This window comes from Dreissena polymorpha, chromosome 3, assembly GCF_020536995.1.
Source record: "Dreissena polymorpha isolate Duluth1 chromosome 3, UMN_Dpol_1.0, whole genome shotgun sequence".
Lineage (NCBI taxonomy): Eukaryota > Metazoa > Mollusca > Bivalvia > Myida > Dreissenidae > Dreissena > Dreissena polymorpha.
In genome coordinates this window covers 90804903-90825495 of record NC_068357.1, presented here as the reverse complement: position 1 = coordinate 90825495, position 20593 = coordinate 90804903, and the positions used below count along the sequence as shown (strand labels likewise).

General features: G+C 35.4%; 3 protein-coding genes across 4 annotated transcripts in view; all 3 read left to right on the top strand.

Moving 5' to 3' along the window:
• LOC127875249 (molybdenum cofactor biosynthesis protein 1-like) overlaps positions 1-4933 on the top strand; it is a 28685-nt gene extending 23752 nt beyond the window's left edge. The window contains exon 10 of one of the 2 annotated variants that reach the window (XM_052420158.1): positions 2770-4933. In XM_052420158.1, coding sequence (XP_052276118.1) covers positions 2770-4097 — 1328 coding nt within the window. In that variant the 3' untranslated portion in view covers positions 4098-4933. The remainder of the gene's footprint in view (positions 1-2769) is intronic. The other variant, XM_052420159.1, reaches the window with a different exon arrangement.
• Positions 4934-7741: 2808 nt separating this feature from the next.
• LOC127875250 (uncharacterized) lies at positions 7742-10717 on the top strand. Its single transcript, XM_052420160.1, has 3 exons — positions 7742-7873; positions 8348-8514; positions 8831-10717. Exons 1-3 carry the CDS (start codon positions 7866-7868, stop codon positions 10630-10632), a joined length of 1977 nt encoding a protein of 658 aa, XP_052276120.1. The 5' UTR covers positions 7742-7865; the 3' UTR covers positions 10633-10717.
• Positions 10718-12013: 1296 nt separating this feature from the next.
• LOC127875262 (testis-expressed protein 43-like) lies at positions 12014-14295 on the top strand. The gene is made up of 3 exons (XM_052420209.1): positions 12014-12149; positions 12826-12919; positions 13250-14295. Exons 1-3 carry the CDS (start codon positions 12088-12090, stop codon positions 13454-13456), a joined length of 363 nt encoding a protein of 120 aa, XP_052276169.1. The 5' UTR covers positions 12014-12087; the 3' UTR covers positions 13457-14295.
• Positions 14296-20593: the final 6298 nt, after the last annotated feature.

Sequence of the window (20593 nt, the reverse complement as noted above, 5' to 3'; positions counted from 1 at the left end):
TCAGTCTACAGACCGAAGGAAAAAACTGGTTATTAGATTGGCGAATGTCGGCGGGTGGGCGGGCTGGCTGGCGGGCAGGCGGGGTGGAACAAGCTTGTCCGGGCCATAACTTTGTCGTTCATTGTGAGATTTTAAAATCATTTGGAACATTTGTTCACCATCATTAGACAGTGTGTTGCGCGAAAGAATTACGTCGATATCTCCAAGGTCATGGTCACACTTTGAGTTCAGAGGTCAAAAATGGCCATAAATGAGCTTGGGCGGGCCATAACTATGTCATTCATTGTGAGATTTTAAAATCATTTTGCACATTTGTTCACCATCATTGGACAGTGTTTCGCACGAAAGAATTACATTAATATCTCCAAGGTCAAGGTCGCCACAACTTAAAATAGATTTATTTTAAAACAAGGGGGTTACTATGAACAATCAGTTCAGTTTGAGTTGTCTCCCTTTATCAGACTTTTTTTTATAAATTGAAAACCTGGTTTTGTGACAATTGTGTCCCTTGTTAGAGGATGACCTACACTCATCTAATCTGTTAAGATGGTTAGTTGGGAGGAAAGAAAGACAAGTCAAGGTCACAGCGGCTGGCACAGTAAATTTGTGTTTACACAATGTCTTTATAATTGTATCATGCAAACCATTGATTTTAAGGTCACCAGGCGAAAGGTCACAGAGTCTTGTTACAGGAAATTCATTTCAGACATTTTTAGAATGCTTAAATTGGCCTATGAATACATGTATAAATATTGGTGTATAATTTGGGAGGAGAAAAAAAAACACATTTTAATTTTGAGGCCTCTGGTAAAAGGTTAAGGTCACATGAGCCTATATCAAACAATTTGTGTCTTTATGATATCTAGAGAAAGCTTTGACCTATGAGCTATGAACTAAATTGGTAGGCTGGTTACTTAAGAGGAAAGAATGACGCCTATTGATTTTGAGGTCCATAATTCAAAGTGTTTGGAACAGTAAATGTGTTTTCACCCTTCAACCTAGGATCACGAAAATTGTTTACTTGTGTGAAACTAAGACACCTTTTACCATTGAGGTCATCAGGTCAAAGATTATGGTAGCAGGAGCTTGTGTCATGAGATTTGTTTCTTCACAACATCTACAAATTCTTAGAATTTAATAAACTAGTATGTTGGTTAGTCTTTGTTTATATTTGACAAAAGAGTAACCTTAATTATTAGCGAGGCTGTTTTCGGAGAAAACCCAAGCTATTGTCATAGCCAGCTCGTATACGCCGTCCACCGTAGGCGTCGTGCTTAAACCTTAACATTGGCCATAAGTTTTTAAATATTGAAGATAGCACCTTGATATTTGGCATGCATGTGTATCTCATGGAGCTGCACATTTTGAGTGGTAAAATTTCAAGGTGAACATCATCCTTCAAGGTCTAGGGTCAAAAAAACAAAGTCAAGGAAAGTAATAAGCTTTAAATGGACATAGTTATCTGACCTGCCCACGTATATATTTTTGTTAAATAAATCAAAGTGGCGCAGTAGGCGACATTGTGTTTCTGACAAACACATTGTGGTAAAAGGTCAAAGTAATCCTTTACGGTCTATGGTAAAAAATACAGATTTAAGGGAAGTAATAAGCTTTAAAAAGGGAGAAAATTATTCAATATTGAACATAGCCACTTTATATATTTGGCATGCATGTTTATGTCATGGAGCTGCACATTTTGAGTTGTGAAACTACAGTCATGGTAGTGGCTTTAAATTATTTGCTACTAAAAATAGAGATTTGTTACAGACAATTATTTTAAAGGGAAGTAATTTATATAATTATAAATCTCATATTATATATTTCCTTACCAAGAATTGAAGTTCTTTTCACAGTTACTGTACAGATTTATTATTTTGATTATTTATAACCCAAATGATTGATTTGTCAATATTTTCTTTTAATGATATAATTATAATTTCTTTGATGTTCATTACATACCTGTGGACTTATGTCCATAGATACATGATCAACTTTGGCTATGATCTCTTTTAAACCACAGGCCTTGGTTGTCAGTGATGTCTGACATGGTCATAATTGACTGTGAGACCCTCCCCACCCCCCCACCCCCACCCCTGATTGGATTGGACAAAATTCAAGGGAAGTAATGACCTTTAAAGGGACATGATTTCTATACCTGACAAATGATAAATAGAAATGTTATTTCAATGCGGCGCAGTAGGGGGCATTTTGTTCTGACAAACACATCTCTTGTTGGGTCACTAGGTCAAAGGTCAAGGTCACTGTGACCTCTAAAAAAAAAAAAAATCTGACAAGCTTTCTCAGCCGAGCGTGGCACCCGTTATGCGGTGCTCTTGTTTGTATATAAAGTGATCTTAGGTAATGGTCACTGTGACGACTTTGCTTTGGGGAGTGGCATACATGTTTTACAAACATCTCTTGTTATATATACAGTATAGTAATGAATCTAATTATCTGACTGTTAATAATGTGTGTATTTTGTGTTTTTGTTTGAGTACTTTTATGAAATAAAATAATAACAATTTATTAGTTATTGAAATCCTGAGGTATATTGTCTTCATAGATGTAGGCGTAAATCATATCTTGTGTGGCTGCTACATGTATGTTATGAAATCTTATGCTAAATTTAAAAGCTGTTGTACATTCAAATATTCATTCAATAACATCTGTGTCCGGGTAACTTTGTATAAATCCCAATTATGTAACACAAGTGTTCAAAAGTTTATTATAATGATTCGTAAATGCTATACTTTTTTCTTTGGTTTTCAGGTGATGCATTGCTGTGCAATGGATTGTCCCTTCAAGCTGGAATTTCCTTAAATATGCGTCAAAATGGTGCTCAAACTATCCATGTGTCTACTTTTCATACGGTTGCTGTCTTAAATAATGATGACAAATCAGATGATAGCAACCATAGACGTGTTTCGTATAATAAATATAATCAGAAAATCAATGACAGTGAATCGATGAACTCTTCTAACCAGACAGGCAATATGCAAAACAATTATTCAGAACCAGGGAGCAGTTTTATTGATGAACAGTTCTTTGGAAGCCTTGCAAATGAGTCATCTGCTTCAAGTGAAATTCATCATTTGCAAGACGGATTGTCGATCGTTTCTGCTACCTCTGATTTCAGTGAAAAACATAATATAAACTCCAAGTACAAATCTAACATGAACTTTGTGGATGAACAATATTTTGATGCTGTGGTTAATCAAAGTAAAACCATGGGCCGGTACTCTTCTGAAATATTTTCTGTAAAAGACCAACAAGAAAATTTGACAAATGATCATCTATATATGCCAGTTAATGCTACAGACGTACAGAATCCAATGAACATTCTCAGTACAGGTTATAATGCAACCTCTGAACATGAAAGATTTTGGACTTTGTTTGGTGAAGGCTATTCTCCTTCTGATTTAGAAAATCTCAGGAAATTCACTACCATTAAAGATCATTTGAGTCCAAATGTGATGGAAACAAACAGCGAAACAAACAATAATAGCAAGTTTTGGGAAGAATATGGTCACAATTTTCAAACTTCAAATAATTCTGTGAATACTAATGCTGGTCAAGGTTTGCACAATGAGAATGAAGAAAAATATTTGAATTCTAGCGACCTTCCAAAGCTCACCCATACAGATGATGCCGGCAAACTAAACATGGTTGATATCAGTAAGAAGTCAGACACGCCTCGGGTGGCGGTTGCTACGGGTTACGTTCTCCTAAATGAAGTGGCATACAATCTCGTACTAACAAACAAATTAAAGAAAGGCGATGTTTTAACGGTTGCAAAGATTGCAGGAATCAATGCAGCAAAAAGGACAAGTGACCTAATTCCACTGTGCCATAATATCCCGATTTCAAAAATAGATATTAACCTTGAACTTGTTGAAAACTGTCATGCCATTAGAGTCACCTCCCTTGTCAAGACTCATGGTAAGACTGGAGTAGAGATGGAAGCTATTACTGCCGTTGCCATAGCTGCAGTTACCGTGTATGACATGTGCAAGGCGGTCACGAAGGACATTGTGATCACTGACATACGTCTTGTGCATAAATCTGGGGGAAAGTCTGGGGAATTTAATGCAAAATAGGGTTCTCTGGATTAGATATGTATTTCACTTGTACATATTGTTGTCGCTTACCTTGAAGTTACTTTTTTTAAATCTGTTCCTAATACTATTTAATGCAATAATACACCCAATCTAATTGAGTTTTTGCTTATTGATGTGGCCATCGTATTGTTGTTCATACAGGAGTGAAATGTCTGTTAGGTTTTTCATTGTTGTGTATATTACAATTGACTATTGTCAATTCCAGTTTCTGGTTTTATGTATGAAATATATATCGTTATTGTTTTTGATGAACTTTTTTTTAATGTTAATAAAATTGCTGATACACAGAAGTAGTTAATAATGTTACATTAGGCCAAAAATAATGTTGGATATTTATGTTATTATTATTGCTATTGTTATTTTAAGTTGTTTAAGGGGTTAATACATTTATTTTATTATTGTTGTCATAAAAATAATGATAATTATAAGAATTGCATTGCCACATTTTTAAGCATTCAGTGGAATAATGATGATTTTGTCTTGTTTGTTTATTTTGATAATACTAAAATAAATGAAAAGAAAATATCTCAGGTTGGTTACTTCTGATAGCATGTGATATCAGACCAGTCTGATATGGTGTAGAAAAGGTGAGTTCACCGCCCCTGTAATTTTTGAGTCTTGCTTAATCCATTAATGCTTTAAAAAGAATTAAATGTTCTACCAGTTATTACTTAATGTTTGATTTATATGCATTGAACATAAACTTTTCATTTCCATCTAACTGATTTTATAGATTGTGTATGTATGTAGTTTGTTTTTTATAAGAAAATGGAATTGTTTTAATTGAAAATTATGAATAAAATATATTAAACTGATTGTGGTGTCGACTGTTGTAGCATTGGTGTACTGCACATTTTAACAAACGTAGGATTCAGTGATATTTGGCACACTAGTCAGTAAGATATGGGTTGGTACAATTATAATAAATGCCATTTTATTTACTCAAGAAAAATGTTATAACGCATCACAGGCAATGAAACGCTCTGATTTTTTAAATGATAATTTAGCTACACTATGGTTAGCTCGAAATTATTGTACATTTTACCCGTAAGATATTAATATTTGCATTTTTACAATTTGCAGATAATCGAACTGAAATTTCTATTTGGTGCGGAGAACATTAATAAATTATAATACAGTGATTTTTAACACCTGTTATGTGAATATATGTATTACATAGATATATACACTTTGCAACTCAATGGCACTGTTTATAAAGCAGGTCACGGTTGTTCTTATCAACAGCATGCACGCTGTTGCCCATATATGAGGCAACGGAACGCTGTTGATTAAATGAAACAATTTGAAACAAGTAATTTGTTTTCCAACTGTTTAACGCTACCGAGGAGAGCATGCTTTAAACAGAACGCATTTAAGTAAAATCTAAAATATGGACAATTTGTACACACTTTGGTGTTAATTTTCATATATGAGAAAAATGTGGCGTGAATGTAACGCGAAACAAAGTCATGAATATATAGAGAATACTAGGTTAGCGTTGAATACAGAGAAGTTTATGTTGCGAGGCTTAGAACGCCGGAAGCGCGAGCCTTGGCGAGCGCTTTCGGTGTTCGAGCCGAGCAACATAAACTTCTCTGTATTCAACGCTAATCCTAGTATTCTATTTATCCCATTTGATTTTTTCAACGTGACATTTAACATAAATAGATCTAATAACCTTAACAATAATTTTAATTCAGTCATAAAAGCGCTTAAAATCTAACAAATGTAACCATGCGTAGTGATATACATGTATTTGTTCTGGTACGCAAAATAGTCTTTAAAAAATTCACACACAAACTGTAAAACAAGTAAAAAATATCACCATATGCCTACATTCAATTTTACGCAGTATGCGAATTTTAACACATTACGACCGCGAAAAGAAGATTTTACTTTACTATAATTCATTTTATTTTCGAAAGAAAATGATCAAATCCAATATGGCGGCGATTGCTCCTGACAAAATGCTGTCGATGTCAACATACATGTACACCATCGACGACCTAGTTCTGGCTACCATAACTTTATGTCGCTTTTTATGATTTTTGACTGGCGCGACTTTGTACAGGTCTTTCAATACTAAATAAACTGTACGCTGAAGTTTCTTTAGCTATCGAAGACCTTGACAATTTTGACGAGTAAACAGACAATTGCAGCGACTGACACTTTATTTGACAAAATATACAGGGCAATACGTTTTCCGACTTCGGACGAATTTAAGGACGCGCAGAACGTGTTTTTTATAAAATGTTATGGGTATGCCGTGTGTGATCCGATGCATCAATGGCGCCCATGTTAAAATCATTTCCCCGAGAACAGGGAACGACAAAAGTACAAACAAAAATCAAAACACGTAAGAACTAGTATCTTACCTTTAATTATCCTTTAAAATCCATCTAATAATCCATTTAACTCAATAATTGACGATTTTGCATCTAGGGTCTTTAATAATTATTTTAGCATAGTTAAATAAAGACCCTTATGCCATTCTATCACTTTATTCAAATGAGTTTATGAACGCGATAAACTTTCTTCTTCGTCACACGCTACGTCATGTACTCTACATTACTGCTGTTCAAATGAACCGGAGCAGTTTATCTAATAATAGCCGTTGGTAAACTCGGTTGCATTTGCAGATTTCTGCATACAAACATAATTATGTTTAAACTTGCACAATGTTTTATTTATCTATGGTAAATGCCCTTATTGTACGAGAAAATAATTTAATATATAAATACACAAAGAATGGAAAACATTCCAGTACACAACAGATAAATAAGTAGAAAATACCCGTGTACAAAATGGGACGTTCCCAATTCCAGTGTGGTGCTATTTTTACCATCTTATACTTTACACAGCTCTATGCCTAACGTGAATTAAATAGGAAAGCAAACATAGCAGATTATTCATGAACTGTGCGATATGTGTATGGCTTGTTGTACATTCTTAATATTTAAGTTAAATGTCAAAAGTATATGCTTTGGTTATAAGCAATGCACATTACACGAAATAAGGAAAATGTGATCAATTGACAATTCAGATATGTCGACATACAGTACATGTAGAAAAAATGTGAAATAAGTCGCGTTTATAATAAATCGTCAAAAAAATGAGGAAAATGACGCAACAAGTATGCCATTTTATGACGCCATCAATCAGCTGATTCATTATACGGATGGCGAAAAATTATGTCATATGACTAGTTTTAAAGGTTGAAGGTCGTATAATTTTGAAGCTTAAGTTTTGTCGACTTTGTTATAAATAAAAAAATAACAAAACAAAAATCGTGTAATTTCATATTTTATTTCAACATTTCTTTTGGTGAATATGTCAGATATATGTTTTTCTGCAAAATGTGCACATTTTCTTCTAATGGGTGACCTTAAAATTCGATCAATGAACCAAACAATATCGACCTAATTTTAGCGCATATCGCATGACGTCATTTAAAAAGTAGTCCGTGCACGCGACAGGTATATTCCACAGTGTTGAATACAAGCAAGTATATCCCACAACGTGTTATACCGTCAATGTCGCAGTGAAAATGGGATAAAAGAACCGCTCAAGCCGTCTTGGCAGTATTTGACGTCGAAACAAATACATACCAGTCTATTATTAGTTGACGACGTCTCTAGGCAACGCAGACGCAGTCTTTACGTGAACTAGTTAGTGGCAGCAGACGAACATTTGCTATAAGCGAACACTATATAAAAGTGCAGTTGTATAAAATTACAATCATCAAACATGAAACGGTAAATGTTCAACATCCGGAAGCAAATATTAGCTTATCTTAATACGAGACGAGAAATACTATATGTGGCATTATCTTATCATTTCACGGAGAAAACGCATCAAGAAAAACGAACCCAGTACAATTGACTTAAGCTTTAATTATTTATTTTAATTATGACACATGTTCACTACATACAGATACTTGTAAAACATTTCATTGTATAGACTCTAGTAAAAGTTGACTGAATACTTTCCAATAAATGGACTTCCAGATCAGATAATCTTATTCATTTCAAAATCTGTAATGAAAATCATTTCAAAATTTAACGCAAAATCCTACCAAAACCATCTACAAAACATTCGACATCTATGTTTAAATGTTATTTTTGTTTGTATCTATGTTTAAATATTGTATTTGTTTCTTATATATTTTTGTTTTCTAACGCAGTTATATTCCAAACCGTGAAATATTGCGACCATGTTAAACTTTACAGGAATGACCAAATCGCGCCGGGTGGAAAACTACCGCACTGGAGTCATTGCACAGAGACCGGGCTTGACAGAGTGCACGAGGAATCATGCTTTGGCAAAAAAAGACCTAGCGACCTCAACGGATTATTGAGAAAGCCGAATACGCACAGTATTACCGCATATATTCATGGTGTGTACAAGATAAAACCTAGTTGCTATTTGACTTATATTGCCCATATTTTGTCTGAAACCCTTATAACCAGATATTCACCACGTGTCGCTAGTAAAAGTTTTTACATTTTGCGAACAAAATGTACAGAATTTCATGTTTACTTATTTAACAATATTTCCAGACGTGTCAATTAGGTATTTATGCCATACATTGTTTTTGGTTAATGTTTAAAATTAATGCATTATGTAATTATTTCGAATGAGTCAAGTGTGTTTCACGTTTATTAAACATGCGTATGCAGTCAACCAAAATGGTTTATTGTTTGCATTTTTAGATTCAAAACCAAGCAAAAATGAAATCTCATATGGGACAGTTCCCGACAGCGCCAATCCCGCTTTGAACCAGATTGCGAGATATATGGAAGCTGAAAACATCAAACGCCAGCTCGGTGAAAGAAGAGCACAGGAATGCTACACGGCGGCCTCTATCCAGGAATATAATGAGGCCTGGCCGAAGCCAAGTAAAATACCTGCACAGTTTCAAGATGACCGCCACTTCGCGGCAAACCGTGTCCGTAGCCAATACGTGGCCGAAGTGAGGGAATGCTATTCTTACATCTCCGAACAGTATGACCCTGTTTTACGTGATAGAGATCTAGATAATAGACGCCAGAGTCTGCTTGAAAAGAAGATGATAGAAAACGAAAATAAACAAGCTGAAATGAGAAGGGAAGCGGAGTTGGATTTAGCGAGACAGGAGTTGCTGCATAAAAAAGAACTCGAAAAATTCAAGAAAAGACGTAAGAAGAAACACTCTGAAAGCGGCCTCACCGCAGTGCTTTCAAATGAGAGCCAAGCTGTGATGAAATATGACGAAACGAGTGTTGATGGGATCGATTCAGTTGCCCATTTCTCGCCTTGCACAGGAAAACAAGTGGTTAAACATAATGATGTAAATAAAGGTCTTTATAAGAAACATGAAGCGCAAGAAAACAACGACGATACTATAAACATAAAGGTGGAGAAATATGCAAATGCGAAGAATGCCTTAAACAAAAACCCAGACGTGTGCGGATATGAAAACGACATGATCAGAAAACTAGATGGAAACGAAGTAAGATTTAAGAAAGCCTATTACAAAAGTCCTGACGTGCAGGGATATAAGAACGAGATGATCATAAAAATAGATGCTGTAGATGATTGCTTGGAGAAAGCCGATAACAATAACCAATACGAGCATGTTAATAAAAACGATGTTACCAGGATGTTTGATGTGAAAAAAGCCTTTAAAGAAAGCGAAAACATGGTGGATTATGAAAACGATATTGTCAGAAAACTTGTTGCAAATATATGCGATATAAAGAAAGATGAAAAGATTAATGCGAAAGAAAGTGAAGTGAGAAATGACGCTTTAAACAAAATAGAGGTTCATAGAAATAATGTAAATGAAAGTGTAGTTAATACAAAAATTGACACAAGTGAGATTGCTGCTGCTCCTCTTTGTGGGAATCCGGACTGGACACCGGAGTCTATGATCCAACGCATTAGGAGGTTAAATCTGAAATACCCCATGGGTCACAATGGCACGAAAACCGAACCAGCTACGCCAAAGTGCGATAAACCGGAAACAACAAGCTACGCCAATACCGAACCAGCTCCGCCAAAATGCGATAAACCCGAAACAAGAAGCTACAATAGGGCAAGAAGATATAAATTTATTGAAAGCGGACCTGCATTCGATTTTGTGAAGAATTGCAACTATGTACCAACCCCACCGGCGTGCAAACCAAAGGAAGATTTAGTGTCAGTTGCTAAAAATGATACTGACTGTATTGCAGACAACACCATTCAGCGAATTAAAGATGACCTGAAAGCCAAAGGCGAAACAGAGCTCAGGAATGCTGAAATGAGGAAGGGCTATGGTGGCATTTCTTACATGATTGACACGAACACGTTTTGCCCTTCGACCAGCAGACGCGAGATCACACGAGCCCACGAAGAGGTCGTGACAGGACAGTTCCGGAAACACGAGAAACCAGCCGTCATGAGCTGGAATGCTACCACCGCCAAGATGAAGGTCGGATTCAAGTCTAAAATAAGGAAAGAGCAGGACCAAACTTCCGGCGATAAAACCTGAACTTTTATAGCGTTAATTAGGATATAATTTATGAACGGAACATTTATAATTATCGTATGCAATAAAGATTGTTGTTTTTACTAAATCGAATAATTATGTTTTACGATTTTTGTGTCATTTTTATCCTAACAGATGTGCATGTCGTGCAAATTCAATTGTAATTGCGTTACAAGTTCCCATGTTAACAGTTTCAAACAAAAAGAAGCAGGCAAACCCACCCAGTTCAAAACGAGAGCGACAAAATCATAACGCGATATGTCAGCAAAATATTGCAAAGGTAGGACCGGCATCCGACATAAGCCCGCCGGTGGGGGGAAATTGTCAACCCGGGGATCAAATGCTCACATATTTATTTAAAAAAAACACAACCGTGTCCAGTCATAATTCGATTTACTTTAGTCTGTTGTATATGTTATAATTGCATGCGTATTTGTTAATGCTTGCATTACAAAAATAATCACACGGCCAACATTTGTCACGATCAAGTATACATCAAACAAAAGAGCACATTTTTATGTATTGTCACCAACCACTATTGTTAATTTAGTTTATAGGGATATGTGTGAGAAAACATATTGTTAAAGTCTGTACATAACCGGTATATTAAATACAGCGATGATGTTTTGTGTTTGAAGTAAATTGGTTCGGGCACCAACCATTTGTGAATATGCAGTCATCGTGCACGCGTGTGAAGCGAATGGCATCCGCTGGCGACTTACAACAACAGTATTGAATAAGCCATTGGATCCAAGTCAACTATAATACGCTATAATTCTTGATTGACCGTTAGAAATTAGTTCATGAATAAAGCTCCGTGTCCAATTCAGAACGTAAATTAAACCAATTAAAAGACGCGTCATTTAAAGCGTTGTGCATGCAGGTGTGTATGCGATTCAATATTTTAATTATTAAATGTATCTCCGGCTTCACGATGTCATTGATAAATCTAACGGTATATAATGAAGTAGTATAATGTTAACAACGGAATATGCATCTAAGAACCAAGCGGTCTGAAAAGGCGAATCTGATCGCAATATACGTTTCCAAGTTGAATTCTTAAGCATATTTTTAAATAAAGCAATGGTGATTCCCTTCATGCTTTCTTTAAGCGGAAAAAACAACCTCATTATACTCAGAAAGAGTTAAATATTTTTCAAACTATGCTTCAAGTTACCTTTTCACTTTTTTTTAAATATGAATTGTCGAATTACTCTTAAAACAATTTATTACGAGTAATGATTTGCGAGCTGTTCACAAACAAGTGCCATTAACCGGCAATTGTGAGTAGAACTAACTACTGTTTATATATAACACTGCATATCCTGACGCAGTGACGCTACCAGTTATTGATAACATGCAGAGAACCTAGATTGCGTCCATGGAATTTAGTGGAATGTAATCTGAACATAGGTAGGGTAGCGTTCGCTCACTAATTGTCAATTAGTTTGTTTAAAAATGGCGAAGCAGTCAGTCGATCCCAATTTCGCTAAAAATCTGTTCGTTCACAGTCAAACAAGGTAAAAAGCGATGAAAGGTTTTATTAATAGGATGTTTTATTAATTTTAAGCTGGATTTATGTATTTCTTTTGCATCTGGCTTTCACTAACAGTTAATAAGTGGAAGTCATATCACAATGCGTTGCTAGGGACTCCAGCCTAGGCAAAGACCATTTAAGAATGTTAATTCTAAATTACTTTTTTCCTCAATTCTTTCTCAGTTGAATCATTGTTTTTTATTAAACGCTACTATGAACGTATATCCAGCATCAGCAGTATATATGATGGTTTTACTTTAGATTCCAGAACCTTTCTTGCAAAGTGCACAACTGTATAAATGATTAATAACAGGAACATGAACAAAAAGTTCCAAGATTAAGTATATTGTAAAATGTGACCTACTAAATAAGTTATCCTTGCAACAAAAAAAACAACAAAGACTGCTGAAGTTTATAAGTTCTTACATTCATAAAAAAGGTCAATGTTTTCAAGTGCAGAATACAACATTTGAAACTTATTATCAAACAGGCGATTCATTTTAAGCACCTTGTTGATCTCTTATTTAACATGCCTTTCTATAATAGCACACTAAAAGTACACCTGTTTTAAACTTTAATATCATAAATGAAAATTATTGATTGCCTAGGTTAATATATAAAACAGTACATTTCTAGCATTTTTCCCTTCCAATTTTCAGAGTACCCAAGTACTCCCGTACCCATGGCCAGGTTCCTCAATTGTATGTACAAGAATGGAAGACAGACATGAAAAATAGGGAACTCATTATAAAGGTGGGCTACAAATAATTGGAAATGTGTAACATATGGTTGACATTGAAGATCACCTGTTATGACAGTACTCTTAAATTAAAATATGAAAATCCCTACTAACAGCTGCAACTGGGCATGGCATTTTGTTAACATTTTGTCTATTATATAAGATTATAATATTTTTGTATGATATATAAAACAATATGTTTTTTTTTTAAGGATTCTTTTTTTTTCATTTGAAAAAATAGAAGTTTTGAAGGATTCATTTAATTTTTTCATTTGAAAAACTAGAAGTTATTCTCAAATTGTAGATGTAATTCTAACTTCCATTAAGCTCTCATTCTTTTACAGAATGCAGAACTAGGTGGGGTTGCACACTATGAACACGACGAAAATCTGTTTCTAAATAAGCGCGAACAGATGACCTACAACGTAGAAAGTTGGAACCGCGTCAATCGGAAATGCCGCTTGCCTGATAGGGAGCAACTGCTACGCCCTCCTTTCCACCACGAGACATCCAAATATCAGAGTGAACTAATGTTCCGACGTGATGCATAAGAACTTGCAATAGTGGCTTGTTATGTTTAATTACTGTTTTTGTTTTGTTTTGTGTTTATGCTGTAAAAATGTAATGCCTTAAATTGTGGAAATTTGTAATATTTTCCAAGGTCAAGTTAAGCCAGTTAAGAGATTTGTGTAATGTTAATGGTTAAAACAAAGATGGTCTGGTTAAGCAACAAGGTATCATGCTTAATAGGACTTTATCTGTTTAATTAAAATAGGCTCCTATACATAATGTTGGACATTTAATAATTCCACTTTTCAGTTTAAGTATCTCACAAATTCAAACAGTATTTTAATTCTGATACAGTATTATATACCAGAGTGTTTATCTTGTTAAAACCATATTTATAAAATGCATAATATAAAGGCTTTTTGTGTGTATATCTAGATGTTGTCTATCATTATTTTTCTTTATACAATACATGTATGAGTATTTTATGAGATATCATTACTGGTAATAGAAAAAATAGATCAGATGTAGGAATATATATATCGATATTTGTTTCTTTAATAAATCCTGGAAACTGCTTATTATATAAATATTATTTTCATGGGTTTTATTTGGTAGCATGTTTGTATGTTATCAAGATTCTGTGGTAACTTTCAGAAAAATTGCTTAAATTTCTTCTTAATCTGAATTCAATTGACAATGACAAAATGTGTTTTTGCATCTCTGTGAAAAATCTGTTAAAACACGTTGTCCATTTATAATTTCATTATCCCTTACTTGTCATATTTAAACACCTGTTATTGTTTTTATTATATATTTATATTCACCTGTTGTTAGTGTTGTGTTTACATAAAAAATAAAGCAGTCATCTTAAATATTATAAGTTATTGTATTTTTTTTTTATCCCACTGGTTTTAATCTCCTGTATGTAATCATTAATCTTAAACCTTAATGACATACAATGCCATATACTTGTATCAAGGGCCAAAAGTACCCATGTTTAATCCATGAGGTACTAACTCCAAGACCAATGTCTTTTAAGACTGATAAATAAGTCATACTAAATCCAAGACACATGTTATTTACATCATTCTGATTGATTAGATACAAAATCCAATACCAATTTTGTTTATGTCTAATAAGTTACTAAATCCAAGATAATGTTCTTTACATCTGATAAATTAGACACTTAATAAAAGACAAATGTTCTTTACAGCCAATAAATTAGATACTAAATTTAAGATAGATGTTCTTTATGTCCGATAAAGTAGATACAAAATCCTTGACAGATGTTCTTCACATCCTGTCAATTACCTGTATTTACTAATTTAAATCGAAGACAAATTTATGTCCAATAAATAACAACCAAGATTTTTTTCCGGGGAAATCAAACAACAGATAGAATAATATTTTACTCTAAAAGCCTATAATACTTCATTATTTATTTTAAGTGGACAAGAACTGTAATGACTGTATACCAAAACAAGAGGGCCTGAAAGGCCCAAAGTCGCTCACCTGAGATAACAAGATATTATTTGGACGAATCTTCTGACCAAGTTTCACAAAGATCGGAAAATAAATGTGGCCTCTAGAGTGTTAACAAGGTTTTACTATAGCCATATAAGGAAAAATGCCCCGCCCCCTGGCAGCAATGTTTTTTAACCAACCGGCATCATTTTTGAACTCATCCAAGATATTATCAGGATGAATCTTCTGACCAAGTTTCATGAAGATCAGACAGTAAATGCAGGCTTTCTACTGGTCCCTACTTTTCCCTATTTTTTTTTCTTAACCCTAAAAAAATAGCCCTACTATCCCTACTTTTTCATTTTGCAAGTAAAATAAATAAAATGTAAAATGAAGGCTAACATGATTCATTTTTTAGATATTTTGCAGAATTTCGATTCATTATGAATCTTTGTAATGAGTACAGTTCAGATGTTTTTGGTGATCACCTAGTGATGTCCATCCTTGCAAGCACCATGGTTCCTTGGCTAGTCAGTCCAGACATACTGGTCTTTAGGTAAGATAAGATCTTTTTTCATTGTGAAAATACATGAATGTTCTATTTAATCATAACATATGTGCTTCTTGAAATAGAGGTGACAGATATGCACGAATAATCTGGACTTTACACTGCCAAGTTTCTTTTTTCCCAATGATGCTACTAGCTGAGGGAACCCACAAATGCCATGCTGTGTTTTAAACCTTATGGGTTAAATTCGTAATTGCAGATGCTGCTTTCCTTTCTTACAAAATACATTTAAGTTTATATGTAAAGCTTGCTTTTCCTAACTGTCATATTAAAGGGGCCATCCAACAGATTTTGGCATGTATTGAAGCTTGTAATAAAACAATTTAAAAAAGGAAAACATAGCAACCCTAAATAGGGCTCGAACCATTGACCCCTGGAGTCCTGGAGTAAAAAGTCTCGCGCCTAGACCACTCGACCATCCATGCTCATGCTTAGAGCGGATGTATTTTTTACTTATATAAGCAATCCTCGTAGTTTCCCAAAATAAAACGACAACAACAGAACTTTCCAAATTTTTCAATCGTTTTGCATCGCAAGACGCTATATAATTTTCAGGTTTTCAAATCATCAAAAGATGCATATAAAAGATATTTAAGAGCATGGTAAATGGTCAGTAGTACTATTACCTCAAAAATATCATAACTAAAATGAAAATTTTCTAATCTGAAACAACTTTTTAATTTTGTAAATTTTACCAAAACATGAAATCTAAATTTTATTTAATCATAAATAACCTCACAAAAAAGTGAGGGAGTTATATGCCATTGTTTGTCTGTCCGTCCATCGGGCTGTCCATAGCCCATAGTTTGTGTCGCGCAGAACTCAAAAGTATAACTGCAAGAGCCATCTTTCTGTGAGTAGTTGTCAGCATGTGAACTTGTATACCTGAGTATTTTGATGCAAGTGTATCAGATATCTATGGAGTTATGGCCCCTGATTTAGCAAACAATAGGAATCTTTGTCAGACAGAGCCAAAGTGTGGGGGCATCTTTTTCCTATGGACACACATCTACTTTAAAATTAATAAATTGATTAGAATTTGATTAACACCGTGGCATTTGTTGTTTGATATACGACACTGCATTGACCAACTGCTTTGACCAGCCTTGATTTGCTTTGTGTCAATACTACAATGCATGTTGCAGCAGTAACATACTAAGAACTTTGATCCATACAATGCCATTTTAGTACTATAACTAGTTAGTTTCAGTATCATAAAAATTACAATTAATATGGTTCATGTAGATATTGTAGGCCCATAACTAAATGAGTATATTACTTAAATGTTTGGCCAGTGTATTGAAGCCAGCATATCCTATTCCACCTCATTGTGTTGTAGATTGCTTTTTATGTATATTAAATGCTGAGCTTGTGTGTGTTTTTTTTTGCATACTTTTTGCATAAATGTAACCTTGCAATCAAGTATGTTTTCTAACTGCTTATGATCATGGATACAACACACAATGGTACATGCCAATACTCATGCTTATGTAGTATCTGTTTAGCTCTTACACTTACTAATATGTATGCTTTGAAACTTATTTTACTTAACCCTTTACTCCATGTATACTCATTTTAACACCTTTGCAAACGGAATAGACTTTAGTCTCGGTTTGCTTGTACAATTATAATAAAAATATAATTCTTCACTATTGCCTGTGGTGAGAAAATTCTTTGTTTTAGTACAGTGCAAGAATACTTGTATATTCATAGTGGGTAAAGTTTGGTACATATTCATGCAGGAAAGGGTTAATACTAAGGGCTTTTGTACTTTGCTTTAAAAGATTTACAGTGTATGTTTTGAATGTCATGTTATTGTATTCCATTGTGTAAATTGGTGTAAAATGAGAAATAACAAGAGTGCCAAACTGTCACAAGATACGCCCGTTTTAAGACTTTGGACAACTTGATAACTTTACCATGACCCATATTTGAACTTGACCTACATATCATCTAGACACAACTTCTGACCAAAGTTGGTGAAGATCTGATGAAAACTACTTCAATTAGAGAGCAGACACCATGCTAAATGCTTGAAATGCACTACGGGACCTCGTGACCTAGTTTTTAACCTGGCAAGACCCATATTTGAACTTGACCTACATGTAGATATTGTCTAGACACAACTTCTGACCAAAGTTGGTGAAGATCGGATGAAAACTACTTCAATTAGAGAGCACTTGCTAAATGCTTGAAATGGTTTAAGTGACCCTGTGACCTAGTTTTTGACCTGGAATGACCCATATTCCAACTTGACCTAAATACTGTCTAGATACAACTTCTGACCAAGTTTGGTGAAGATTGGATGAAAACTACTTCAATTAGAGAGTGGACACCATGCTAAATGCTTGAAATGCACTAAGTGACCCTGTGACCTAGTTTTTGACCCAGCATGACCCATATTCGAACTTGACCTAGATATTGTCTAGATACAACTTCTGACTAAGTTTGGTGAAGATCGGATGAATACAATTTGAATTAGAGTCCGGACAAAGTGGCGCCGTTGAAAATGCACTAATTGACCCTATGACCTAGTTTTTGACCCGGCATGATCCATATTCGAACTTGGCCTATATATCAACTAGATGCAACTGCTGACCAAGTTTGGTGAAGATCGGATGAATACAATTTGAAATAGAGTCCGGACAAAGTGGCCCCTTTGAAAATGCACTTATTGACCCTATGACCTAGTTTTTGACCCGGCATGACCCATATTCGAACTTGGCCTAGATATCAACTAGATGCAACTGCTGACCAAGTTTGGTGAAGATCGGATGAATACAATTTGAATTAGAGTCCGGACAAAGTGATGCCTTCCGCCCGCCGCCCGCCCGCCCGCCCGCCGCCAAGGGGTTTCACATAATACGTCCCGTATTTATACGGGCAAAGTTGGTGAAGATCTGATGAAAACTACTTCAATTAGAGAGCAGACACCATGCTAAATGCTTGAAATGCACTACGGGACCTCGTGACCTAGTTTTTAACCTGGCAAGACCCATATTTGAACTTGACCTACATGTAGATATTGTCTAGACACAACTTCTGACCAAAGTTGGTGAAGATCGGATGAAAACTACTTCAATTAGAGAGCACTTGCTAAATGCTTGAAATGGTTTAAGTGACCCTGTGACCTAGTTTTTGACCTGGAATGACCCATATTCCAACTTGACCTAAATACTGTCTAGATACAACTTCTGACCAAGTTTGGTGAAGATTGGATGAAAACTACTTCAATTAGAGAGTGGACACCATGCTAAATGCTTGAAATGCACTAAGTGACCCTGTGACCTAGTTTTTGACCCAGCATGACCCATATTCGAACTTGACCTAGATATTGTCTAGATACAACTTCTGACCAAGTTTGGTGAAGATCGGATGAATACAATTTGAATTAGAGTCCGGACAAAGTGGCGCCGTTGAAAATGCACTAATTGACCCTATGACCTAGTTTTTGACCCGGCATGATCCATATTCGAACTTGGCCTATATATCAACTAGATGCAACTGCTGACCAAGTTTGGTGAAGATCGGATGAATACAATTTGAAATAGAGTCCGGACAAAGTGGCCCCTTTGAAAATGCACTTATTGACCCTATGACCTAGTTTTTGACCCGGCATGACCCATATTCGAACTTGGCCTAGATATCAACTAGATGCAACTGCTGACCAAGTTTGGTGAAGATCGGATGAATACAATTTGAATTAGAGTCCGGACAAAGTGATGCCTTCCGCCCGCCGCCCGCCGCCCGCCCGCCCGCCCGCCGCCAAGGGGTTTCACATAATACGTCCCGTATTTATACGGGCGTATAAAAATTTCAGGTGCCTGTATTTCAAGGATGGGCAGAACAAGGCATTCTCACAGCATCAGGTGGACTAGAATATGTATAAATTTAACGGTAATTCGAGCTGAAAATGGTAATAATTTTCTTTTTTAGCCCTACTTTTTAACAGTACAATTCCCTACTTTTCCCTACTTTTTGCTAAAATCTTGCCCTACTTTTGCCCTAGTTTTTTGTGGAGAGGCAGTAGAAAGCCTGTTAATGTGGCCACTAGAGTGTTAACAAGATTTTACTATAGCCATATAAGGAAAAATGCCCCACCCCTTGGCAGCCATTTTTTTCAAGCAAACATAATTATTTTCGAACTCATCCAAGATATCATTGAGACCAATCTTCTGACCAAATTTCATGAAGATTGGACAATAAATGTGGCCTCTAGAGTGTTAACAAGTTTTTACTATAGCCATGTATAGGCATATAAGGAAAAAAGCCCTGCCCCTGGTGGCCATGTTTTTGCAACAAAAGCAACCAAAACCATTTTGGAACTCATCCAAGATAACATTGGGACAAATGTTCTGACCAAGTTTCATGATGATCGGAAAATAAATGTGACCTCTAGAGTGTTAACAAGGTTTTACTATAGCCATATAAGGAAAATAGCCCCGCCCCTGTGGTGGCCATGTTTTTCAACCAACCGGCATCATTTTTGAACTCGTCCAAGATATTATTGGGATAAATCTTCTGACCGAGTTTCATGAAGATCGAACTATAAATGTGGCCTCTAGAGTGTTAACAAGATTTTACTATAGCCTTATATAGCCATATAAGGAAAAATGCCCCACCCCTTGGAGGCCATGTAATTCAAGCAAACGTAACCATTTTCAAACTCATCCAAGATATCATTAAGACAAATCTTCTGACCATATTTCATCAAGATTGGACAACAAATGTGGCCTCTAGAGTGTTAACAAGGTTTTACAATACCCATATTTGGAAAAATGCCCCGCCCCCTGGCGGCCATGTTTTTCAACCAACTGGCATCATTTTCGAACTCTTCCAAGATATTATTGGGATGAATCTTCTGACCAAGTTTCATGAAGATCAGACAATAAATGTGGCCTCTACAGTGTTAACAAGATTTTACTATAGCCATAAATAGCCATATAAGGAAAAATGCCCGCCCCTTGGCAGCCATGTTTTTCAAGCAAACGTTATAATTTTCGAACACATCCAAGATATCATTGAAACCAATCTTCTGACCAAATTTCATGAAGATTGGACAATGAATGTGGCCTCTAGAGAGTGAACAAGGCAAATGTTGACGTCACACAACAGACAACGCACAACGGACAAAAGGCGATCACAA

Coding starts and splice junctions, on each gene's coding strand:
- LOC127875250 (XM_052420160.1), top strand. Junction 8,515..8,830: donor TATTACCGCATATATTCATG/GTGTGTACAAGA, acceptor TTGCATTTTTAG/ATTCAAAACCAAGCAAAAAT.
- LOC127875262 (XM_052420209.1), top strand. CDS start 12,088: ATGGCGAAGCAGTCAGTCGATCCCAATTTCGCTAAAAATCTGTTCGTT. Junction 12,150..12,825: donor TTCGTTCACAGTCAAACAAG/GTAAAAAGCGAT, acceptor TCCAATTTTCAG/AGTACCCAAGTACTCCCGTA. Junction 12,920..13,249: donor ATAGGGAACTCATTATAAAG/GTGGGCTACAAA, acceptor ATTCTTTTACAG/AATGCAGAACTAGGTGGGGT.